The following is a 26,285-nucleotide window of genomic DNA, read 5'->3' on the forward strand; positions in this document are numbered from 1 at the left end:
ATCCTTCTTGCGGAAACCCCGTGATCCAGCGCTACCATACTAACTTGTAGTGGGCACAAGATCAGTGACCTAATGTTCGAGGATGCTATAATCTGAGGGCTACAATGATGTTAGGCTTCGAAATGTTAGTTGAATAATGTTCAATACTTGGATGACAGGTTGGCCATTTGTATCAATTCTGGCTGCCGTTTTACGTTTAACTGTTGGGTTCGAAAAACTCGAGTCTTTGTTTCTGCTCTTTTCATTTCCCGTTTTCTTCCTACTTGACAGTTGATTCATGACGTGGTTTTATTGGTAAGTTTTTTAAAGCAGTATGGTAACTATTTGGCAGTTATAGCGCACCAGACTGATTCCTAATTTTCTATTTTAGGCTTGGTTCGTATCTCATGACCTGCTGGGAACCAAAATATGAGAATGCACTGGGAACTGACACCAAAACTTCTGTCCATTGCTCTTAGAATATTATATTCCTTTTTTTTTCACTCAAATGGACGAAGTTTAGTTAAAAGAAATCCTTGAACCTTTTTTTTTTGGGAAGAAAATCCTTGCACCTTCTAGAACCGTAGAACGTATTGAATTCATAATTGCTACTGGAAATATTTCACTAAGTCCAGATTACGGCGAGCTGGATTTTTGTGGAATCTAGAGATACGACTATAAATTCACTCTGGAACAGAAACACCAGAGATATTGCAATACAGTTACTATATAGTAATCATCAAGTGCTGTTGAAAATCAAAGCAATGCACAATCCTACTAATTATTTAAAAATATTCAAGTTGAAAAAAATGGCACTCAAGAAAATTATGTGAATCACATATAAAGATGTATATTAATCATGGTATACACTGATTTCTCCCACACACCTTTGCCCAGTTTATTGAATGATTCACAAACTTTATTATAGAAATTTATTCACAATGTAGTATCAATAATTCTCAATACAATATTCACAGAAAAAATAAGGGATGGGTGCACAGTGAAAAACAATAATTGAATATTTTCAATTGATATAAAGTTTTGAAACAATATGAAAAGAGGCACCCTTAAACTTACAGTTGCAGGCAGACAGCGAGACAGATAACTAGATACTTGCACAGACTACCAGTTTTCCATTACTATTTTTGATTTCTCTAGTATGAACTTCCCTTCCTTGTATTTTTGTGTTTCCTCAAAGGCTCGTTCATATTTCCAGCCCAGCACTTCATGGCAGTCCCAGCAGTAGACGTCCACGACAGTGTGCAGACCAGTTATGAGGGGCCGGTCTTCCTTAGGACCGACTGTAATATTCATTGCATGTGAGAAGAGAAAGGCTCGACCATTTCTTCCCTAATGAATTAAGCAAAGAAGAAACATTCAAACCCTGATTCTTACAATACTCTCATTTGATCACAGCCAGAACAAGATTATCTTATCATATCAAACACATTAACCAAATACTAGTGCAGAACACAAAAAAGTGAAGAAAAAAAAAACCTCCACCAAGCAATAATCAACTAGTAGGCTGAGTTTGATTTCAGTCATTTTTCCAAGATCTCAACATACAGAACAGTTAGGATTTTGGTACTCTTTTCCTCCAAATGTAACGATACATATAATAAATCAACAGAAAGGCAACACAATATCACAAATCCATGAACATAATGACAAGCAATCCAAAACCAAAAACAACTTTATGAATGCAAAAGAATGTTCTTCACCTGAAAGGCTTTGGAAACGATATCATCATGAAGAGCAACATGGTTTCGGCAATTGCAGCAGCTGTATAACCTCGGACCAACCAATTCCGCCATCAAAGATCAGAAATTGCAACAAGCAAACAAAGAATGGCTTGGCCACTATACATATACAAAACCTTCTCCTGAATAACATCCAAACATTTACAGATATTAGCATCACATTCTGTTGGACAAAACAGGGCAGTGCTAAAGTAAAGGTAGTAAAGATGCCACATTTAAACATTAATCACACAGAAGAAGGAAAAAAATGGCAATTGAAAAAAAAAAAAAGAATTGCGATTATAAAACAAAACAAAGAAGCCAAAAAAAAAAATAGCAAGTTCAGAAATCAATACAAGATCAGGTACAGATGATAAGTAAAACCCAGTAACTGACAGTGAACAAAGTAAAACCAAATCAAAGGAGGAAATTTTATGTTTAATTCTTAATTGGGTAGTGGAGTGATCAAGAGTGAATGACAGAGGTGTTGACGATATGAGAATCACAAGCATAGATTGAAATACCTGCGCAGATTGGCATGGTGGGTTGATATAGATGAGGTGTGAACAGAGAGCTATAGATTTATATGGGTTCTCTGAGAGACTGGAGACTCTGAGCTGATAGAGATACTGTATGTCGGAGTTCGGTGAGTTCTGTAAGTGTCTAAAGATGACGTAATAATTAAGAATTTACCTTTATTCACAAAAATCACAGGTCAAGCTGGAAAGGATATAAAAATAAAAAAACTGTTTGAGAGGTTCTACCGAGATTTGAACTCGGGTTACTGGATTCAGAGTCCAATGTCCTGACCACTAGACCATAGAACCAACTTGTAGACGATGCAATTATAATAATATTTCTATGTGTTCTGTTCTTAAAGGTTGCAGCATTTTTCAGTCCTAAAATGTTAGAAATGTTTTAAACATTATTTGAGGGTGAAAAATAGTCGGTGCGTAAATGAAATTATGAAGATTTGGTAAAATTTCACATGTTAGTCCACCAAATTTGAAGAATGTATGTCTCGTCTTTTTTCTTAGATACATAATGTTGGCCGAGTGAGCTACTATTATGAGGTTGTTGAGTAATATAGGTATGAGTCGTATGACCCCTGTACAAGGAATGTTTTTCACAAAATGGGGTTCGAACCATTGACCTTCAATTACCAAGAGTATCCATGCAACGTCCGCCCCATGTGTCTCGTCTTTGCAACAACATCAACAAGAATATTGTTCCGGAAAGACATGTCTAAAGGTGATTGAACCAAATGAATTCTCAAGATTAGAGTCTCCTTCAACTTCGGTCATTTCCGTAGAGTTGCCTCAACTCTAGTTATAGTTAGTAAGGTTTCAGTTTCTTTTTCTTCACATTGTAAATTTTGCGGAGCATCAATACATTCAAGCTATAGCTTTCCTATAATGATACAACACCATAACATTTTTCAGTTTCTAATTTAAACGGACGATTTGTTTGTGGCCAAATGGTGATTCCCATGGTTTTCAGATCATTAATGACGGGCAGTATAAATTGCTCCCACTACTTGCATTATGGAACAGATTATTCGTAGGCAAAGATTGCTCCACATAAATGAAATGTACAGGTAACAGGATTGGACCAATTATCTGTTTCATTCTAGCACCAATATGACGGGGTCAAATAACAATTTCGAATCGGACCAGCATGTATCGGTCATCTCTTCTATCAGTTCTATGATGTCCTATAATTATAGTTCTCCTCCTGTGAGAGTTTCTACTATTGTCTGCTACGCTCTATACTAATATCAATAATATCGAACTTCAAATATACGCAAGTCTTTCAGGTTATACTGTTCAAAAGAACGCATACATGCATTTGTAAACAAGTATGACGGGAACAATCCAATTTCAGGTTTTAAGGTAATATTCAAATTTTAGATGTATGCTGTAGTCAAGTGTTAATACAAACGATCAATATATCTTATAAACAAGCATCAGGAGATGGATAAAGATTGTGGTTCAGCAACTTGAATCTTGAGCCAGAGCATAAGCCTACTTTGTACAACATCTGACTCCCTCATCTGTGTTTGAATTCAGCAGACAGCTACAACAAGAATATGACACATGAACCAAATGCAGGTGCTCCATTTTCCTTCTATTAAGCCCTGTTGAATGAACCAAAACAAAAATATGTTTAGTTACAAATGCAGCGACATGCGCAATCAAGTCACAATCCTTCTCTAGTCAGTAAATGGTTATGGGACTTCTCTCTCTTTGTTCTATGTTTCCTTTTAAACACAGAAACTATATATTCAAGTCCGTTTCAAAAATACAGTGACAATATCTAGTCCTACAGTTGGGTGGCCCATTATAACCCTCCAACGCTTGAAAGCTCATCAGATCTAGTTATATATTTGACATGCCCCAAGATTACTGCTTTAGGGAGAGTAAAGGTGATAGATACATGTTTCGGAGAAAGGGATAAAGGTGTTAAGAATGTTGGACTCGCTGGAGAGGCATAAAAAAAATTCCCCTAAAAAAAGTGCCTGCTTGCTTGCACCATTCGAACAAGCTGAGACATTACAATCTCAAGAACCAAAATTAGACATTGGACAGACATGGTGTGCATTAGTCTAATAGTTATTGCAAGTTTGCAACTACTTAAATAACCTAATTTATATTCTTCAACGCATATCAATAGAAGTAAACCTTTTACCAACCTTTTAGTTAGCATTGTGAGACTGGTCTTGATCAATAAAGTTCAATGCTTCTTCCTTCGAGATAACGTTGACTCGGCTCACCCTGTTTGAATGTGTTACACCATATATTTTGTCAGAAACTTTCACAAGCTCTTGTCGAAATGTTGTGGTTATAAATTGAGTAGTTTCTGTATCTGCCAGGCGTCGGATCATATCTACAACAGCTTATTAAGGAACTTCCATGGCTGAAAACTTCCAACATAGACATGTCTAAAAAGAAATGCAGACAAAACTCCCATTACAAGCATAGACATGAGAACACCTTTGAATGATCAAAATAACAAATATCACTCTGCAAATGAATCAATACCCAAAGAAGTTGATTAGAAAGCTGTCCAAAGTCATCATTAACTGTATTAGTCGGCAAGTCCTCCTCACAAAGACAAAGTGACTTGTCTTACTTATATGCTTCTTTGGGTTGATGTCTTAGCTAGAGGCCTATCAACGAAGTCTTCTTTCAAAATATATGTTATTTCCTAAATTTCACTGATAAAATGTGCAATTTTGCAGGCATAGTACAAGAATATTTAGCCTTCATTAGTATAAGCATAGCAAGAGTCGAGCGGTATCCAGTCTCAAAACTTAACAGTTGGATGTTATCTGTTTTAGGTAACTTTCAATTATTTATGACTAGAAAGGCATGCCAGTACATAATAAACTCCCTAATGAGGCTTTAACCAGTTGCATAGATTATTCTTTAGAAAGGAGGTTGAAAGAATTAATGAAACTTATGGTGGGTTGCATACATTTGCCTATAAATCTATGAAGGTGACAGCTAGAGTTGAGTGACGTAAATTTCTTACCATAGGTTCCTAATGGACTAGATATGAAGGATTTTAAGGTGCATATTATAGTCCAATGAAAGTAAAATTTAAATCAATGTCAGAAGAGATTTAGAATTCTATAGTGTACGACATAAAGGATACTTCCAACAGCAGTTCTGTACTGAGGATCCAGTGCTGCATCTATTTCATCAAAAAGATAGAAAGGAGCAGGATCACATTGCTGGATTGCAAAGATAAGCGTCAATGCAACAACAGTTTTCTGACCACCAGACAATTGTTTCATGGACTGGGTCTCTCCTTGCCCAGTGAAAGAAACCTGTTATAAAAGAGGCAAACCAGAAAGATTATGTTGGACTGATATTATTCAACAAATTTTGGAATGAAATTGTCATCAAGCATATCAGTAAAATATATCAGGTGTGCCAAAGCTTGGGTTCCTATCTAAATAAATTATCAATCAGTTAAACCATATCACTAAACTAAGGTAGATGTGCCAAAGCCTGGATCCTACAGCTAGACGAGAATATCATCTTTCTAAAGAGATTATCATAAAATCTACTTTCCAGCTTGCATACTACTAACTAGATATCACAAATAAAGTCGAGATGTCTTATTAAACTAACAAAATACATGCCTTTACTTTCACACCAATATATTTTTCTGATCTATCTGTTTCCGCTGGTCCATCGTCCTCATCCATATCATCATCAGCATGGATACCATCCTGTCAACAATACAGCCATGGCCATTTAAATCACATGAAACAGAGCCAAGTTTCTAGAATCAAGACAATGTTATACCTTCAGCTCTTTAATAGAAACAATCAAAGATTAGAAGCGGAAAACACAAATGTTAAGTCGAAGCCTTGACCAACAGATAATAAAATCCAAATGATAAGATCTCTTAACAAACATTAAGTTTAGAATAATGGAAAATATCCGTCAAAGTTTATATTTCTCGCACAAAACAATGCTAATAAACTTTCTAGAGGAGAGTGGTGAAAAAATTTCCAAGCCCTCTCCAAGACCCAGTCAAAGAGGATGACGCTAACAAGAACTGTCCTAAAACTTCTCAAATATAGAAAGGTTGCCTAAAGAATTCTATTTTGGCACCAAATCGGTAGAATAGTTTTGGAACAAAACTTGGATCAGCCTCAGTGTCAGTGATAGCAGTGCAACGGAATTAACAGACTGCCTATGAAGAGCAAAAACTGAAGAGCTTGGATTTAAAACAAAACCTTTCTTTTCACCATGAGGAGATGGCCGTGGCCACCTTGCACAAGTTCCGAGAAAACTTCACGAAAATTCCTAGCAACACCTTTAAAGGTGCGTTCTATTGATTCATCCTTCCTTTGATCTAAGACAGATATAAGTTCTGCAATTTTCTGCACAAGTGAAGAGATCGCAGGTCAATTCCTAACCTTACCCAACCATTATACTGATTATAGAAAACAAAGAAAAAAAGAATATGTATTTAAGAAATCTGACAGAGATTTCACTGAATTGATACCTCATCACCTGCATCCAGTTCAGCTTGCCTTCTTTGGAGTTCTTCACGTTGTTCTGTAAAATTCACATACTGGTCAAGTGCTTTCTTATTGACATGACTGAACTGTTGCAGTTGCTCATTGCATCTGTGCAGCATTTTATGCAGGTCCTTGATGTTCCTTCGCTTATACCTAGCATTCAGTACAAGAAACTATGAAGAACCATGCCAAGTGTGATATGTTTGAACATTAAAGGTACCATAAATTTTTTGAGAATCTACAGGTTATATATGAAAGTGTAAGAACAACCATCATATATGTCAGAATGGATGGTACAAGCTAACAACCCTACAGGATCCAGCCCACAGGAGCTTGGGGCTGAAGTAAACATGGCATTGGAAAGGAAAGGTGTAAAAATCATTAAAGCAAACAAATAATCTCAACAAATGGATAATCTAGCACATAACCAAATATATAGTGGAAGTTTTAAGACCTCAAAAGAACACTCCAAAAACTAAGTGATATGCATAATCACTTAAGAAAAGATGATTCGAAGTATGAACAGAAGTAGTACGTTTCAAAAGCATCTGATGACAACGCACCCAATTCCCTGATTTTCTTTGAGTACTCTTCTTGTTTAGCAAGATACATATTTCTTTCACTCAGTAGCTGCTCTAGCTCTTTCGCCTCATCCTGGAGTGTACTCTCATAGGTGTCTTCCAAGGTCTGCATTCAGAAGTGGTCATCTTAGCATATATTGTAAAGCAATCATTTACATTCTAGCATGGTAAAAAGACTACCTTCAACTTAGTCTTTTCATCCTTAGTTTTCCTCAATTGCCTCGACTGACCATCAATACTTTCAGAAACTCCTGATGGCAAACTCATATGTTAACAAACAGGTGCATAAAAACAATTAAAAAAAAGTAGCAACAAATCAGTGGCCTCACGTCTGAGCTGCTCTGTTGCATCCTCAACCAATGATCTAGCATCATTCAGTTCCTGAATTTTTATTTCATCTTCACCATGCATATTATCAGTTTCCACGGAAGAAATTATTGCCTCTAATTCTTGCTTCCGCCTCTTAAGGTTCGTAGTTAAATTAGTCTCGAGCTCTGCCTTTCTTGCTTCAGTCTGTCAGTATGAAGAAAAAAATTCACCTGATGAGACATTAAATTGAAGTTGCACTTAGAAACACATGATAGTGAATGCTGCATACGGCTTACCTCAGATCGGTCTGCCTTGCATGTAATAAGCTTCTCTTTAAGATCTGCTATTTCAGGGTTCAATCTTGAGAGAAGATCCTTCTCCTCTGGATTCAAATGATCAATTAGATCAGTGCCCATTTCAGCCCACTTCATGGCCATACTAGCTTTAACCTGATCAATTTGAGTCCGCACATCGGCAAGTGATTTTTCCTACAAAGAGCAAATAAAATGAGCAAGTAAAACAGAGAAATGATAAAACAGATGGCTACATTAACTCATCTCAAACCCTAAATATACCTTATTCCCAAGTGCTTTAGAAATCAAACTTTCCTGCTTATGAGCATTTGCAATGTCCTGCTTTAGCTGTTCCATTTCTGATTTGTCATGAGCTCGCTTAGCATCAATTTTCTGCTGCTCAGTTACAAGTTCTGTAATTTTCGTGTCTATCTGTAAGCTGAATTTAGGATAAACAAGAGTAGGGACTTGAAAAGCTCGTGCGATCATGATGACAAACATGCAACATTTACTAGAGGAACTATGGTAGCTAGGAAAGATATACTTGACAGTATATATGTTATTACAAAATACATATTCAAACGGGGCAGACAATTATCTATGAGCTTATGAGCAGTAACCTTAAGAGAATTCTAATATAGCTGTTGCAGAAGTAAACTAGTTCTCAAATCTCTCCCAGTTGAACTCAGAACTCACTTTCATAAGATTTGATCTTCTTTAAAAAAAAAACACCTTCCTTAAACCAGTAGTAGAGACATTTTCATATGTAAAAGAGGAATTTGAGGGCAAAGCAAATTAAAAATTTGGGCATCCAAGGTCTATTGATGTGAAATGGCAAACAAATTTCAGCTCCAACACCCAATCTAAGCAAGGCTATTCAGACTGAGTTAAGAGTTGGGGTGTCCAGAACTTTCTGTATGAAAGCACTGAACAACACCAATCAACTTGTGTTGGTGTCATGCATTTTTGATCAAAGAAATTAGAGGGCAAAGACAGAGAAACTATATGAAAAATTTCAATAAGAGGATATCTTGAAGCATTGCCCTGATTTTCTCGAGTTCTTCCCTTTTCAAGTTGATAGATTTTGTATTCTGTCGGATCAGATTCATAAACTTCAATTTTGAGCGTCTATGATCATAAAATCCTCCTGTCATTCCACCTTTCTTGCTGACTTGATCTCCTGTTAAATAATTAAATGACGTTTGTCAGGCCAGTTAAAAAGTACACCGCACAAAATATGCAGAAACAGTCCAGCATTCTTACAAACCTTCTAAAGTGATGCAGTCTAGACCATCGGTACGAGCAACTTTTGTGGCTACATCCAAGTCTCGACAAACAACCGTCCTTGCAAATACCTATCAACGATAAGAACATTTAATCATTAATATCCGCTCTTCAAATTGCATGATGCTTCAGTTCAACACTGCCTAATATGCATACACAAACTGGAAGAAGAAAAAAAAGGTAACCCTTAATACTTGGGAAAGAGAATACATGAACTCAGGAACCCAATTAAAAGGTTATGAATTTTAAACTCTTATATCCATATCCAGCACGACACTGTTTCACAAGAATTAAGGCAATACCACGTACAAGGGTCAATCGAAAATGTAGGTAAACATAAGAACAAATGCAGTTGCATACCACCACGGGGACAGTGTCAAACAGATATCAGTTTTCCCCTTTTTCCCCCTTTTCGTGGCAATTCAAAAGCAAGACCTCTAGTTCTTTGAATTTAGTCCAAACTCATCTATATAGGACTGAAGAACACGTGTTACTTCTAATTGAATAACAGTTGGTTTCTCTGGAAATTGACAGAATTAGTATAGTCGAGGCTTTATTAAAGCTTCTTTTTGTGGAACTGAAGCCCATTATATGTAACATAGCAGGCACAAGCTTACTGGTGTGCTGTCCAAGACTATAAGCTCTCATCTTCTCTCTAATAATTGAGGTATTAGAAAATGAAAATGAAATCTTGAAAATTAAAATTACAAAATTAGATGTTCTGCAGCCAAAGATGATTAGTAATTCAACTGCTAAATTAAAATAAAAACTTAGATATGAACCCAACAGCGAATAATGATTTCACAACATTATTTAGGTACAAGCTAACCTGAGCAAACGCAGCAGTGTACTCAGGAAGAAATTTTAACCTCCTTAGTAAAGGAACCACATCTGAATTTTGTGGATAATTTACCCTTGGAGCCCTAACCCTATTTAAGGGGATAAATGTAACACGTCCACCCTTCAGTGAATTGAGGTGCCTTATTATCTGAGTTGATATTTCATCATTTTCAACCACAACGTGGAATAAGCTGTCCAGGAATGAACAAAATTAAATGATTGAATTTCAACTGCAAACCAATGAGATGGCACAAAATAATGGGTAGAAGGTTATGCTTCAGATACCTGTTCCCAGCTGTGACTTCCACTGCAGTGAAGAACTTCTCCTCACAATCAAGCAACTCAATAATAGGACCAAATACCCCAGGAATATTGTACTCTCTGCATATCTTACGAACAGAATTTAGCCCTCTCCTCAAGTCCTGAAAGTATTGCACAGGGGAGAGTGAGATGTTGCAAGTAATTATGTGTGGGATAGTATGTTTGCACTTCGACTGCACAATTGGCATTACTGAGGAGCATATATCAATTTGATATCTATCCATTTTTTCTTAACCTTCTGTAGCTTCAGCATATCAGAAGCTACAGAAGGTTAAGAAACTAATTACTCACACCAGCAGTTGCATGATCAAGGCTCTTCTCTGCCTTCTCAACTTCTGTTGTCAGTTTTTCAATTTCAGCAGAAAGTTCAGTTTCTTTCTTCCATAGCGTCCTGCCACCAAAAGAACAATTAGTAAAGCCATATCAAAAAAGCTAATAAAAGTTCATTAAAGTGATAATTACAAAGACTCATACTTTCGCTCATCCTGCATCTTGTCCCTCTCTGCTTTATGATGACTGAATCCTTCACGTGACTGAGAGATGAGAGACTCCAAGTGAGTGATTTCATTTCTTCGAGATTCAATGTAAACGCCCCGCTCATTCAACTCAGCATTAAGACGTTTAATTTCATCTTGAAGCTTTTTCTCCTGGAATAAACAAGAATGAAATATAAGCTTTTTACACATGTCATTTCCTGCCATCAAGAGAGCATAAAGAGTATATCAATGTTTTTGAATGCTTCTTCGTTTTTCCTAGCAGAAATTTTATCTTAAAAAGATATATCTGAAGGATTTGGTCTATCTGGAAAAGGATGGCGTTGATGTGCTATTACAGAGTTGGACGGAACCTGCTTGACTAATTATTTCTCTCATCACATGTAGTACAATTGTCGGGGATATTCTAAATAAATCTGTAGTACAAGAAAAACTACTTCACCTCTACCCACTCATCATTCACCAATTGAACTTCATATCAGTAAACACAACTGTAAACCAAGGATGCAAATTCCTTTTAAAGTTATGTATAACTGTGGCCATGGGTACAGTTTAGATCAGTCAATAGATCACTGTTTTGTCATACGAATTTATTAGTTCAATAATCAGGTTTATGATATGAATCCCATAATTGGTCAGAGTCGACTCCCATAACAGCCAGCATGCTTGAAGAAACTATTGAGAAAACAATTAGCTAAAATAAAAACAAAAAACACACTATACTTGGAAAAGAAAAATATCATGAGGAACTACTCAGATGGATAAGACTATCATAAGGTTCTATGTCGACTAGTTGAAACTACGCAATTATAATTTATAAAGCACCATATAGTCAGACGATATGAGCAACACCCATATACGACATATATGATTCACAAAATACTAACAAAAGAGGTCATACCTGTGCAAAATTTGCAGAAAGAACTCTCTCAAGATCATCAAATTCCTTTTGAAGCCATTTATCACGAGCAGCTTTACTTGAAAACTGCGTGGCACGACCTTGTTTTTGATAAAGTATGCTAAGCTGCTTCTCCCGCTCCATTATTCTATATTCAAGGGAACCAATTGTGAGAAGAGATTCCAGCACCTTGCACCACTTTAGCAAATCCCAGAATAAAATACGTTATTTGGAAGGGACTAATGGAGCATGTAAAGATAACACATAACAATTTCAAAGCCATGGTTAAGTCAGAATAAAACAGGTCCACAAAGTACTTCAAGCTGAATAAACAATCTGTTCATGTCATGAGGAGAGGCTGCATCAGTTGACGAAAATAAGATAAACATAGTTAGCATACCCCTTTGTTATCTCCTTTTCCCTCATGACTTGATTCTCATACAGAGGACTTATCTTCTGAAGCTCATCCATTGAATCCTGAATCTCTTTCTCCAGACTTCCTAGTTGTTTCCCAGCATCTTCCTGGAAAGCAGGAGAGTAACGACATATGCCATTTGAGTACCTCCCATCACTATCAGCAAAACATGAATAGAAACAAAATAAGAATCACTGCCAGAGGCATAATTGAAATATTACTTTGGCTCGAATATTTCCAGATATCTTCTCCTGTAGATCTTTGACATCAAGCTCAAGCTCAGTGTGTTTCTTTATTGCTTCTGTTCTTCGTTTTTCTACTGCTTCTTTCTCCTTATGTAGAGTCTGAAGCTCTTTTGTCAGATCTTTCAAAGTCTTATCCAAGTCCTTGGACCTTTCATGGGCATCCAGCACGCTATTATACATCTTTGTTGATTTCTCAGAAACCTTATTTCGAGAACTTTCTACCTAGTTCCAGATGAAAAGCAGACATGTTGAGATATAAAAGTTAGAGAAACATAGCTGCTCTTTCTATCTAGATACGAATCAGAGAAATATAAAACCTGACTTCTATAGAAACAGAAGGCCAGAGAGAGTAGTTCTGGTCTACCATAACTCATACAGACTCGACTATAAACTTTTAACCTTTTTTTCCATCAAAACAACCAAAAATTAAATTTGCTAACCCCGTAAATAATTAATACTGACCTCTGCCAGCTTTTGGCGAGCATCCTGAAGTTCCTTGTCATATATAGTGTATTCCAGAGCTTTTCGCTGCTTGTCAAGCTGCTGATACTTCCTAAGTTCCTCTTTCTCTTCGTCCAGTTCCTTTAATCTCTCATCCAAGTACTGAACAACTTGAATTATCTGCTTTCTTTTGTTACCTGATTAGCAAAGAGTAAACAATGTGAGAAAGCATGTCCAATAACCATAAAACAATAATGTATTGATGACTAACCAGTGTCCTGCATGATTTTCAAACTTTCTTGACGTCTTTCCTCATAAACTCGAGTGCCACCGATTTCCTTAAGTAGATCAAGTCGCTCAGAGTCTTTCATCAGTGTCAAGGATGATATCTATGAAGAAGTCACCGATTAAAAACACTTAAGTATTCTTCTATTCATAACTATAACTCAAGTTTAAACAAGTTGCACGGCTGTACCTTTCCTTGCTGCACAACATAATATGGGTTGGATCGAGAGAACCCAGCACTTTCCAGTAAATTCATAACCTCAGTTTTCCTGAAATGAAGATATCTTCCATTATTCAATAGACATCATCGAAATATCCAGTGATCATACACATGATGCAGCCCTAAAAAGCTTTTTGCGGGAATGTTTATATACTCATGTGATGTGCTTTCCATCCAAGAAATATTCATCCTTCTTCAAACCAATTGTCCTTCGCAACCGCACTTCCTCCTTATCGACCTATGAGAAGTGATGCAAAAGTGGAACAAAGAACCATATAAGAAAGCATCCCAATCGCCTCAATTTTTGGTTAATAAGATAGAAATTGAACAGTACTAGAAAGGACTCTAATTACAAGGAAAAATATACAGTAAATATAAAAATAAGGGGCTGAGAAGATGCAACATATTACCGGTATTCGATTGTCAGAGTTATCGAAGACAATCTCCACAAACGCAGATAAGACTTGGTGCCCTGCACCTTCCTGTTCAATATATATTGCCATAAAAGCTGTTTACTAAGTAAATGGTTCAACATTATTAATGAAAGATACAAGGATTTAGTATGACATACATGGAGTAGAGCATGCCGATCATCACTCCGAAGGTTTTGGTAAAGGTCACTTAGTACAAACCTGATTGCTATAAGAAAGTACAAGATTAAAAGACAACACATTACATAATATGTCCAGAATTGGAAAAGTTCCTCCAGAAGAAAAAATTAAAAAGTAAATTCCACAGGATAAGTACTGCACGAATCATGTTTGACTAGTTACTTACCATGGAAGAAGTTTGTCTTTCCAGACCCATTAGCACCCACTGCATTCAAAAGTGTTAAATTGATAAGAATAGATAATAGAGCATTACGTTATTGAACAAGCAAAGGTGCTACAAGCAGATACAGGGACATGTTACTTTTATTTTAAAATTTGCAACGGCAGATTGGGAATATTAACCCACGTAATAAAGCATATTCTTACACCACATTCAAATTTGATATATTATGCACCCATACAGAATTCATCTTCAACAAAACGCACAAGCAAAAGAAGACAAGTCTTACCAACACAGTTGATTTTTGGACTGAATGGCTCAGTAGCAACTTGTTCTCTGTAGCTCTTAAATCCTTCAATTATAATCTAATTTGAGAACCATAAACACCAACAAATTAATAGAAAAATGGTACAAAAACAAAGTGTACACAGAAGAAATCAGCTGAGAAAACAAGGTAATTGAACTACACCTGTGATTCTAAGAACAAAACTCACCTGCTTTATATGCATTTTGAAATCACGCGACCGTCAACCTCTGAGAAATGACAACGAAAATGAACAATGTAAGCCACCATATCAATGTCCCGAAAGCGAAAACTCTTCGAAACCTTACGTAGTGATACTGCAATTAGTATAATGTTTGTACTCTCGAAGCGAATCTACAGAAGTGATTTGCTACTATCCTACATATCTTTGATTCAATCGAAAGCAACCGCACCACCGGATAACCACAGTAACCGAAACACTCAATACGCCATTGATTAGGATTTTTTAAACCTAATTGTGTGCATATGACCAATTCAAGACACGGATTCGTCACTGAAGTAACTAATGCCAACACCACAAAACCTAACCACAGTACTTCGGAGCCGTAATCGGAAACCGAAGCTCTCTCATGGCTCAAATCTCAAACCAAACCAACACCGCCACGGTGGAGGTAGCGAACCCGAACTCAAACCCTAGCTATTACCCAGGGGAGTATACAACAGTCAACAAACTCGAATCAACATCAACGAAGCAGAAAAGGCACATAAGAAACTAAGGGATTCGAACTATTTAGAGAAAGCGGAGAATTGAAATATAGAAATTGGCTCGGAATTGAAGATATAAAGGTGTGTGTGTGTGTGTGTGTGAGAGAGAGAGAGAGAGAGAGGCTTACTTACAGGTGGCAGTTGACGACTGAGTTCATGAAACGAAGAAGAGGACGGAGACGGAGAGGAGTTGGTGGTGGGGAAGCTAAGCAGTGTGGAGTCGGCAGCGGAGTATAGAGCAGAGAGCAGATCGGAGGGAAGTACAAGGCGGCAAAAATGAAAAATTGGGGGAGGTCTTTATTGTGTCTTCCTTTAAAACCAGGAACATTTGGCCATTTGGGAAGTCAATGTGAAATACCAAACTTACTGCCTTGCAGACTATACTACTTGGGCCGGCGCGGGTGAATTCCCACATTTTTACATTATCATATTTTTTTGTTTTACCCAACATTTTGTGAAGAATGTTCGCTACGAACTTTGTTCAGAAAATATTTTTAGATAAATTCCTCCTATGGCCTATGGTTTCACTTTTCCTTCGACTCTTAATATTTTCAATTTTTATTTTTTGTGTTTTGAGAAATATATTAACAAACACATTTTCACCTTATTTTCAGAGTTTAAAAATGAAATTAATTTTCTTAACCAATTACTAAATATCACTTAAGCAGTTAAACTCAACGCGAAGATTATAGCATATCGGAGGGAAGTAAAAGGCGGTAAAAATGAACAATTAGGGAGGTCTTTTGTGTTTTTTCCCTTCAAAACCAGAAAAATTGAAAAGTGAAATGCAAATGTACTACATGCTCCAAATGTGCATACTCCACTAAGACGCATATGTCTTCAACATTAAACTTAAGATTCATATAATCGATCATATTGTATGCAAAAATGTACAACAACACACGGTGCGTGTACATGGGAATAAATAAATGTACAGTGAAAGAATTAAACTCTGAACAATAGTTTTATGACTCAAAGTTTCAAACACGTACTACGAAGACTGAATCATCCATTTGAGGCTTTGAGCAAATGGAAAGATGATCGGCCATAACCTCCGTCCAGTCAGGCCTCTCCGATAATAGCTTGACATCAGAGATAGGGACCTTAATTTGTCTCTGAGTGACAAGTCTCTCTTCATACTTGGAAGACGCTGGATGATCATTAATTGTGCGGCGTCCGGTTGCCATGAATAGCCTCAATATGATCATCAACATGTCCTTGGGGCTTATGATTTCTCTGTTGGAACATTGTGGGCGTTGCTATACAGAGGTACAGAAACAATGCCACTTGGAAGACATGCTTGATTTGATTGTAACCGTATAGGTGCAGATCTTATATACTCGATGAGGAAGTGAAGAGACCTAATTTTGCAAAGGATTAGTAATCATCCACAATCAACGCGGATGAGAAGCCTTCTCCTCCAAGGATCCTGAATCCCTACTCCGACTGGAAAAGGAACATAAACTCATCAAATCATGAGCAAAAACTAATGCAAGCGTATTATCATTCAAACCATACACTTGCAAATTGCCACAGTGAAATTCGTTGGTTGTGAGTGAATTCAAAGGGTGAGTACTATCGGACAACGTACTCGCTAGGAGTGAAGAGAATAAATTAAGAAAAACTAGGCTTCATGCACCCGTGTACGCGCGTGCGAAAGAACCGTGCTCATGTGAATGAAATGATGGCTCTCAGGCATGCGATTGGCTTCAAATTCACAACCGTTACGTGTTAGTCTATCACTTTCATTACAATTGAAAACTCGTATTGTATATGTTGTTTATTTACTCGTTCAACTTTGCGGCTCTAGCCATCTACCGCATCCGAATTGTATTGTTTTCAAGTAGCACTTTGTGATTACTCCCACGTACACTCACGTACAGATTCAACATGCGTGAGAATTAAGATGTCATAAATTGAGAAGCATGCAGCTTTTCAATCATAGGTTAAATAAAACATACAATTACCTACATGATCATAGCTTTTCGATCATTTTTAAGTTCTTAGTTTTACCCTCACAAAATCAGAGCAAATCATCTTATAAAACATCTCGCTCTGTAGTTGGTAATAAAAGTTTGTTTTGAATCGTATAAAGAAAGGAGAGAGATAACTACTATATTGAAGAAACACTTGCAGCAATATATACATGATTACATGTTTTGGTAAACGTAACAAAACCCTGAAAAATTAGTAAATGTAGAAAACCTTTGTAAGAACACAAAAATCAACCTGATATGAGGCTCTGTGATTCTCCCAAAGTTGACATCAACACCAACCTTTCCACTAAAGTAAAATCTGAACTGCAATTTAATGACCACTTAGTTGAAGCCTTATGTACTCATCCCCTCTATTGAGAGATTGGATACAAAGCAAAAAAAAAAAATCATAAAAACGAAGAAAATTGGGACGGTTAAAAACATGAATTCATGCTTGCACAATATCCATGAAAGAGAAATAAAAAATCGAACATCAATAGATTACCCCAATCAATAGAAAAATTGTATTACTTAATATAATTAGCTAGTCCTACCTTGGTGAATCTGCAACCACCGATTAATTTTTCCTCTTTCTGGCTTTATTTTGCTATAGATGCTTCTGTTTCAGCGTGCCTTGCTCCTCCTAATGAACTGTAAAGTGAGAGAAGGGTGTGTGTGTATATATATATACCCTTCTTTAGTTCCATAACATTTTGGATCATCTTCTTCCTCAGTTGGCAACGAGTACGTATGTACTTCTTTAGTTCCGTAACATTTTGGATACGAAAATTTTGTAGAGAATGGTAGTTACATACTTACATTTGCAAGTTGCAGCGATGAAACGCTATTAATTGTGAGTGAAGGGTGGGCACTGGGAAGGTTAGGTACTACCCTACAACTTTTGTCAACAACTATAACCTGGTGCAAATAGACGAACCAGTCGTTGTTCTATAAAACCCTCAAACTGCTTTCATTAATTTGCCATCATTTTTGGTCATTAAGCATATGAGTACAAGAGCTTTAACAAGATAGTATAGGGAGTCTATTTCACATTAAAGCTCTTCGATTGGATGGCCAAACATTATATATCTTTTTCATGTATAATTTTTGTGTACACGACAATATTTACTATCAATTTCTACAATTATATATATATATATATAGTCTTTATCCAGAGTGAAGCTTCACTCTAAAATTACAGAGTGAAGTTCCAATTTTGGCATATTTTTCGGTCAATTTTTTTCAACATAAACGATTCAATATTTAGGCAAGCTATTCAAGATCATCTCTACAAAATTTAATCTAATTCGGACATCGTTAATGTATTGAAATTAGATTAAATCAATGAATGAATTAAAACTGTTCAACGTGAACCGTTCGTGTAAATCTCAATTTTAAAAGCTCAAACCATTCTCAAATTGGATGAAATTTTGTAGAGATGATCTTGAATAGCATACCTAAATATTGAATCATTTATGGTGAAAAAATTTGACCGAAAAGTGTGCTAAAATCGGAACTTCACTCTGTAATTTCATAGTGAAGCTTCACTCTAGATAGAGACTATATATATATATATATTCTACATTTTCTTTTTTCAACTTGTAATATGTTTGAAGAATAATTCTTCAAATTTTTCTATTTCATGCATGGTTTTTAATTCGAGTAGTATCACTTCAATCATTATTAATTACTGTTCATCGATTTTTATTTCAATTCAAGTGTTCTCACGTTGGCGTTAAGGGGGTTTAAAAAATTCTTATTGTTTATCAAAGTTTATAGAAAAAATATCTCAAAAGAGTGGAAATAACAAATTTGAGTTTTCTATATCGCTTTATTAGGGTTTGCTCTAGCAATGGCGACCAAATCTTCAAAACATATGGCAATGGCCACAAATCCTCCTTCCCTTGCGTCATTTGGATGGTTGGGTTATTTTCTCTTCTTTTGCTTTTCGGTGGTGTCTTTAAATTCTTAGATCTGGTTCAATTCTGATTTTGGCCGGTTGACGACGGTGACGGTGCTTGTAGCGAGCAAGGTTATAAAAAATGTTAGACGTTAATTGGACGGACAGCTGAAAATCAGCGCCTAGAGGATTAATCGGGGATTAATCGGATTTGTATTTTTGTATATATTTTAAATTTTTAATAACAAATAATTATATAAATACAATTAAAATAAGAATATAATGCATGAAATTAATGTAAAAATATATATAATGTCTAGAATACTAAAAATACATATGTTCTTAATCCTTAGAAATGTTCAACAATATTAATTTAATGATCTTAGCCTCTTAGGAAAAAAGAAATACAATTCAACAACAATGAACTTAGAAAAATCAATAATAAGAAACACAATTCACCAACTCTTTGGAAAATAAGAAAAACAATTCAAACAACGGGAATGCATTCTTACAAGCCTAATCCCTCGGAGCTCATCAAATTCTTCTTATCCGTATCATTCAAGTACTTCTCATGTATCCGAATCAAACTCAAAATCCAGAACTTAAAAAAAAATAAAAAACCTAACTGCCCAGGATCCACCCAGCAGCCGTCCAGCCGCCTAACACCGCCGTTTAGCACAAAATCGCGGCGGCCATGGGTCTCCGGACGCTTAGACGGCGATTTTTAGAACCTTGGTAGCGAGTGGTGGCTCGTGGTTGTGCTCTATAACGGCAACATGGACTTGGTGATGGCGGTTGCGTCGGGTGGAGAAGATGATGGTTGTCTCTCACTATTTCTCTGGGCAGTTGTCCCCTCTAGATATGAGGATTAGTGGTGGTCGTCGGCTAGTTCTCTAGGTGGTGGAAGTATGGGTGTTGGACTCTGGTGATTCCTTGTTGTCAACAAAGTCAATGCTAAAAGCTTGACCATCCGACGAACGTTGAATGATGTTGGTGCGGTGGTAATTCACTTGCTTGGTGTTCTCATATCAGGAATTTCGATGGTGAAGGTGATGGTGCAATGCAGTGTGTGGCTTCCCGGCGTGGTTGACGACGACGCGTGTCTGTCTACTAGGGTTTATGCCGGGTTCAAGTTGTAAGCTCTTGGATTGGGCTTGTGTGTTGGTACTTGTTGAAATAGCTAGTGGGCATATGCTTCAACTGTGGTGGACTCCTTCTGTTGTTGTGTGGGTTTGGATGGATTGGGTCTTTATGACCCATTCTCATAAAATAGTTATTTTGAATCTAAAGGCAAGTTTAGATTGATGTGGTTGACTTTTATTTATTTCCTTATACATTGGTTTATGCTTGTTATATACAGTGCTATAAATGGTTATGAAAAAGCAGGTGTGTCGTGGTCGTATGGGCTAGGTTGTATAGAAAAGATAGCAATTTATATCATCTTTTAACTAAGGGTGTGTTATATTGATTCTGCTTACTGAATAATATTTCTTGACCTTTCAATTAAAAAAAAATCTTATTGTTTCTCAACTCTATCCCTCGTTGGGGATAGTTGCTTTGGTTCATGGTATTCATATCTTGATAGTTAATCTCTATTTCTTTCAAGCATGTTTGAAAAGAAGGCTAATTTCATTGCAGATTTGTAGTTTTACAACGGACAACAAATTGGAATAGGCTAGGTTTAATTTTGCGCCCCATGATGCTTTATTCCATTAACTCCTTATCTTGTGGTTGGAATCGTAGTTTTCATTTGTAATATTGTTATCTCTCCATCGAAAAAAAACTATATGAGTACGTCTTTTTTTCGATAATTATGTGAATATGATTTAAAAAAAAAACCCAAAATGTTTACAGTTAAACATCCAACTTTTCTAATCTTGATTCGGTGTGGAAATCCGTACATTAGTTTAAGGTACGGATTTCATTTTTTGTCAACTTTTCGCTCGAGTTTTCACATGCATCTCCACCGTCTACTCTTTAGGTGATGATATATAGGTCATCTTTATAAATTTTCAACAAATTTGGTAATCGTTAATGTATCTAACTAGATTAAACCAATCAATGGATTAGATCTGTCAAACTTGAACCGTTCATGTTTATAATATAAAAACGCAGTTTTGAGTGACTTAACGATTATTAAATTGGCTGACAATTAGCAGAGATTCATGATCCTCACCGGAAACGGAATATATATATATATATATATATATAAACAACTAATATTCTCCGACCCTTAGTTCTAAAATTTGTGAATGAAAATATCACGTTGGTCAGCAGCCAGCTGCAACAACTCATATGTCACGTGCTCTGTGTACCTAGCTAATTATTCTTTGCTCGACATGCAGACCAAAGTCACCAAACTTGTTAGCAATCTCCTATATATAGTTACCACCCAAAAAAGTTTCACCTCTTTCGAATTCTTGTTTTGACTCCTCAAGATCCAGGGCTTCCTAGATTCCTGGTCAGAAATTCAACCAGCTAGATTCTATCCCAAACACTATACCAACCACAACCAATTCCCTACAAAAACATATGAACAAATATCCCAGTGCTCTTTGGATCTGAAATTTACAGAAAAAATGACAGAAGGCAGCAGAGAAGAAATCAACCAAGACGAAATCACAGCCCCTCTCAGTAAGAACATATCTTTTCTCCTTTCTCTCACAGATGATGTATGTACTGTTCATGCTTAACTGTATTTGTATGTTCATTTTGCAGTTTCTAGAGATGAAGGTCAAACCTCATCTCCATCGGAAGAAGAAGAAAACTCACCGGTGAAGCAAGTCGCCCTGACGGTGCCAATCGGAGACGACCCTTCCCTCCCCGTCCTAACCTTCCGAATGTGGGTCCTAGGAACCCTCTCCTGCGTCCTCCTCTCTTTCCTCAACCAGTTCTTCTGGTACCGGACGGAGCCGCTGTCCATAACAGCCATCTCGGCTCAGATAGCCGTCGTGCCCCTCGGCCAGTTCATGGCGTCTAGCATCACGACGCGCGTCTTCTTCAAGGGGACCAGATGGGAGTTCACCCTCAACCCTGGTCCCTTTAACGTAAAAGAACACGTCCTCATCACCATCTTCGCCAACTCCGGCGCCGGAACAGTCTACGCCATTCATATTGTGACGGTGGTTAAGGTTTTCTACAAGAAACACATCACGTTCTTCGTCTCCTTGCTTGTCATCTTAACAACTCAGGTAAACTAACGTCTGTTGGTCAATTTGATGTACGTCGTTGAAGGTTCTATCTTGTATCGTGAAAGTCTGATATAGGTATGGTATATAGTTTGCTGAGTAGGTGATTTGAATGGTTGGTAGGTGTTGGGGTTTGGCTGGGCTGGGATTTTCAGGAGGTACTTGGTCGAACCGGCAGCTATGTGGTGGCCAGCAAATTTGGTTCAAGTTTCATTGTTTAGGTACGAACATGCATATTCAAATGTTAATTTATTTCCCTTAATTTAGATTAGAATGTTCGTTCTGTCATTATTCTATGGCCGGACATCCACGGATTCCGGTATCTTTGGGTGGTTTAGGATATGATTCTCTTGACCGGTTGAGAGTACGATGGAACTCAATAGAATGGTAAGAAGGGTAGGTACGGTGTTGCGTTTAAGCAGTGTCTTTTTCAAACCTTCATGCATCCGACAAGAAAACAATATCAATATATGCGCAAAACAACAAGGTATTTCAGCTGTAAATATACGTAATATTTTGCTGTAAATTTGATGTACGTATATAGGAGTTTTACACATTAGACGCATACATTGATTATAAATTTCGAGATCAATCAATCAATCATACATGCATTATAAAAACAAATCTAAAATAAAAGTGATAAAAAGGTGAATAAAGTAAGTTAAAAACTTATGTGGTAAGAAGATAATATAGGGTGAAGAAATTGTTATTGAAAAAATGCTACTTTAGGTACTCTAATGCCCAAAAAAGCAATGAGCCAATGACCAATTCTGAGTTATGACAAACAATGAGTAATTAGTTACTCAATAAAGGATTCACAAGGAGTTGAGATTTGCTAGTGTAACAGTCTAGTATTCATGTATGTGTGTCTGTGGTTTGGGCATTAGAGGGAAATATTTGTGTAATAAAGATCCCTAACTCCATACAACATTATAAAGATTCACTAAGAGCTGTTACATATCTCCAACATATTCAGACAAAAAATATATATATATATACATAAATTCTTATATGCGGACGTCCGTACGGTGCAAATTCGGCGATTCTAGCCATCGGCGACGCGCCGACCAGCACAGCCGCATTCCCCTTCTCCCGGCGCTCATGTATATGCCGGCCTTAGCTGCAGTGCCAGCCTACGACGGCTGGAATCTCGAAATCTCTGCACGGTGCCCATAAATTTGAAATTTCGAGATTCCGGCCGTCACAGATAGGAGTGCCGGGAGAAGGGGAGTGCGGCTGTTCTAGTCGGCGCCATCGTTGCGCGTCGCCGGTGGCCGGAATTGCCGAATTCGCACCATGCGAACGGTGCGGACGTCCGCAGCCGAGAAACTCTATATATATATATATATATCTCTAACATATACATGGTATGTCATGTACATGTTTTCTCCTAATCCCCTTGGTGCAGGGTATACAGCCTGCTTCAAACTCACACTAAAGTGAGTAATAATCAAAGTCAAGCAGTCAGCATGTATGAGACTGCCCGCAGTGCAACTCCTGAAAGGTCCATTCCTTGCCATTGACGATTTGAAGGAGCTTATGCTCATCGGTCAGGGAGTCCGATGAGAATCCTTCTTGCGGAAACCCCGTGATCCAGCGCTACCATACTAACTTGTAGTGGGCACAAGATCAGTGACCTAATGTTCGAGGATGCTATAATCTGAGGGCTACAATGATGTTAGGCTTCGAAATGTTAGTTGAATAATGTTCAATACTTGGATGACAGGTTGGCCATTTGTATCAATTCTGGCTGCCGTTTTACGTTTAACTGTTGGGTTCGAAAAACTCGAGTCTTTGTTTCTGCTCTTTTCATTTCCCGTTTTCTTCCTACTTGACAGTTGATTCATGACGTGGTTTTATTGGTAAGTTTTTTAAAGCAGTATGGTAACTATTTGGCAGTTATAGCGCACCAGACTGATTCCTAATTTTCTATTTTAGGCTTGGTTCGTATCTCATGACCTGCTGGGAACCAAAATATGAGAATGCACTGGGAACTGACACCAAAACTTCTGTCCATTGCTCTTAGAATATTATATTCCTTTTTTTTTCACTCAAATGGACGAAGTTTAGTTAAAAGAAATCCTTGAACCTTTTTTTTTTGGGAAGAAAATCCTTGCACCTTCTAGAACCGTAGAACGTATTGAATTCATAATTGCTACTGGAAATATTTCACTAAGTCCAGATTACGGCGAGCTGGATTTTTGTGGAATCTAGAGATACGACTATAAATTCACTCTGGAACAGAAACACCAGAGATATTGCAATACAGTTACTATATAGTAATCATCAAGTGCTGTTGAAAATCAAAGCAATGCACAATCCTACTAATTATTTAAAAATATTCAAGTTGAAAAAAATGGCACTCAAGAAAATTATGTGAATCACATATAAAGATGTATATTAATCATGGTATACACTGATTTCTCCCACACACCTTTGCCCAGTTTATTGAATGATTCACAAACTTTATTATAGAAATTTATTCACAATGTAGTATCAATAATTCTCAATACAATATTCACAGAAAAAATAAGGGATGGGTGCACAGTGAAAAACAATAATTGAATATTTTCAATTGATATAAAGTTTTGAAACAATATGAAAAGAGGCACCCTTAAACTTACAGTTGCAGGCAGACAGCGAGACAGATAACTAGATACTTGCACAGACTACCAGTTTTCCATTACTATTTTTGATTTCTCTAGTATGAACTTCCCTTCCTTGTATTTTTGTGTTTCCTCAAAGGCTCGTTCATATTTCCAGCCCAGCACTTCATGGCAGTCCCAGCAGTAGACGTCCACGACAGTGTGCAGACCAGTTATGAGGGGCCGGTCTTCCTTAGGACCGACTGTAATATTCATTGCATGTGAGAAGAGAAAGGCTCGACCATTTCTTCCCTAATGAATTAAGCAAAGAAGAAACATTCAAACCCTGATTCTTACAATACTCTCATTTGATCACAGCCAGAACAAGATTATCTTATCATATCAAACACATTAACCAAATACTAGTGCAGAACACAAAAAAGTGAAGAAAAAAAAAACCTCCACCAAGCAATAATCAACTAGTAGGCTGAGTTTGATTTCAGTCATTTTTCCAAGATCTCAACATACAGAACAGTTAGGATTTTGGTACTCTTTTCCTCCAAATGTAACGATACATATAATAAATCAACAGAAAGGCAACACAATATCACAAATCCATGAACATAATGACAAGCAATCCAAAACCAAAAACAACTTTATGAATGCAAAAGAATGTTCTTCACCTGAAAGGCTTTGGAAACGATATCATCATGAAGAGCAACATGGTTTCGGCAATTGCAGCAGCTGTATAACCTCGGACCAACCAATTCCGCCATCAAAGATCAGAAATTGCAACAAGCAAACAAAGAATGGCTTGGCCACTATACATATACAAAACCTTCTCCTGAATAACATCCAAACATTTACAGATATTAGCATCACATTCTGTTGGACAAAACAGGGCAGTGCTAAAGTAAAGGTAGTAAAGATGCCACATTTAAACATTAATCACACAGAAGAAGGAAAAAAATGGCAATTGAAAAAAAAAAAAAGAATTGCGATTATAAAACAAAACAAAGAAGCCAAAAAAAAAAATAGCAAGTTCAGAAATCAATACAAGATCAGGTACAGATGATAAGTAAAACCCAGTAACTGACAGTGAACAAAGTAAAACCAAATCAAAGGAGGAAATTTTATGTTTAATTCTTAATTGGGTAGTGGAGTGATCAAGAGTGAATGACAGAGGTGTTGACGATATGAGAATCACAAGCATAGATTGAAATACCTGCGCAGATTGGCATGGTGGGTTGATATAGATGAGGTGTGAACAGAGAGCTATAGATTTATATGGGTTCTCTGAGAGACTGGAGACTCTGAGCTGATAGAGATACTGTATGTCGGAGTTCGGTGAGTTCTGTAAGTGTCTAAAGATGACGTAATAATTAAGAATTTACCTTTATTCACAAAAATCACAGGTCAAGCTGGAAAGGATATAAAAATAAAAAAACTG

General features: G+C 36.9%; 3 protein-coding genes and 1 non-coding gene across 6 annotated transcripts in view; 1 reads left to right on the forward strand and 3 right to left on the reverse strand.

The window, feature by feature from the left end:
* Positions 1-873: 873 nt before the first annotated feature.
* Positions 874-26,192, reverse strand: LOC126794224 (protein yippee-like At4g27745). Of its 2 annotated transcripts, none has more exons than XM_050520888.1 (3): positions 26,061-26,192; positions 1,701-1,861; positions 874-1,329 (listed from the first exon to the last, which is right to left on the reverse strand). In XM_050520888.1, the coding sequence occupies exons 2-3, from the start codon at positions 1,791-1,793 to the stop codon at positions 1,102-1,104; spliced, it is 321 nt and encodes a 106-aa protein (XP_050376845.1). In that variant the 5' UTR covers positions 1,794-1,861; positions 26,061-26,192; the 3' UTR covers positions 874-1,101. The 2 variants fall into 2 exon arrangements, with proteins under 2 accessions (XP_050376845.1, XP_050376844.1); XM_050520887.1 differs by lacking the exon at positions 26,061-26,192 and adding an exon at positions 2,243-2,389.
* Positions 2,474-2,545, reverse strand: TRNAQ-CUG (transfer RNA glutamine (anticodon CUG)). Its single transcript has one exon. It is a non-coding gene; the product is annotated as a tRNA-Gln (tRNA).
* The window catches only part of LOC126794215 (oligopeptide transporter 7-like), a 28,127-nt gene continuing 23,344 nt past the window's right edge, over positions 21,503-26,285 (forward strand). The window contains exons 1-3 of one of the 2 annotated variants that reach the window (XM_050520875.1): positions 21,503-21,696; positions 21,781-22,253; positions 22,374-22,471. In XM_050520875.1, the coding sequence (XP_050376832.1) occupies positions 21,642-21,696; positions 21,781-22,253; positions 22,374-22,471 (626 nt within the window). In that variant the 5' untranslated portion in view covers positions 21,503-21,641. The remainder of the gene's footprint in view (positions 21,697-21,780; positions 22,254-22,373; positions 22,472-26,285) is intronic. The other variant, XM_050520876.1, reaches the window with a different exon arrangement.
* On the reverse strand, positions 24,824-26,198 carry LOC126794226 (protein yippee-like At4g27745). The gene is made up of 3 exons (XM_050520890.1): positions 26,061-26,198; positions 25,519-25,679; positions 24,824-25,147 (listed from the first exon to the last, which is right to left on the reverse strand). Exons 2-3 carry the CDS (start codon positions 25,609-25,611, stop codon positions 24,920-24,922), a joined length of 321 nt encoding a protein of 106 aa, XP_050376847.1. The 5' UTR covers positions 25,612-25,679; positions 26,061-26,198; the 3' UTR covers positions 24,824-24,919.

This window comes from Argentina anserina, chromosome 5 (assembly GCF_933775445.1).
Source record: "Argentina anserina chromosome 5, drPotAnse1.1, whole genome shotgun sequence".
Lineage (NCBI taxonomy): Eukaryota > Viridiplantae > Streptophyta > Magnoliopsida > Rosales > Rosaceae > Argentina > Argentina anserina.

Bases quoted from the DNA above. Each gene is read 5' to 3' on its own strand.
- LOC126794224 (XM_050520888.1), bottom strand. From the start codon at position 1,793: ATGGCGGAATTGGTTGGTCCGAGGTTATACAGCTGCTGCAATTGCCGA. The intron at 1,330-1,700 runs GTGAAGAACATT...TTAATTCATTAG, and splicing joins TCGTTTCCAAAGCCTTTCAG to GGAAGAAATGGTCGAGCCTT.
- LOC126794226 (XM_050520890.1), bottom strand. From the start codon at position 25,611: ATGGCGGAATTGGTTGGTCCGAGGTTATACAGCTGCTGCAATTGCCGA. The intron at 25,148-25,518 runs GTGAAGAACATT...TTAATTCATTAG, and splicing joins TCGTTTCCAAAGCCTTTCAG to GGAAGAAATGGTCGAGCCTT.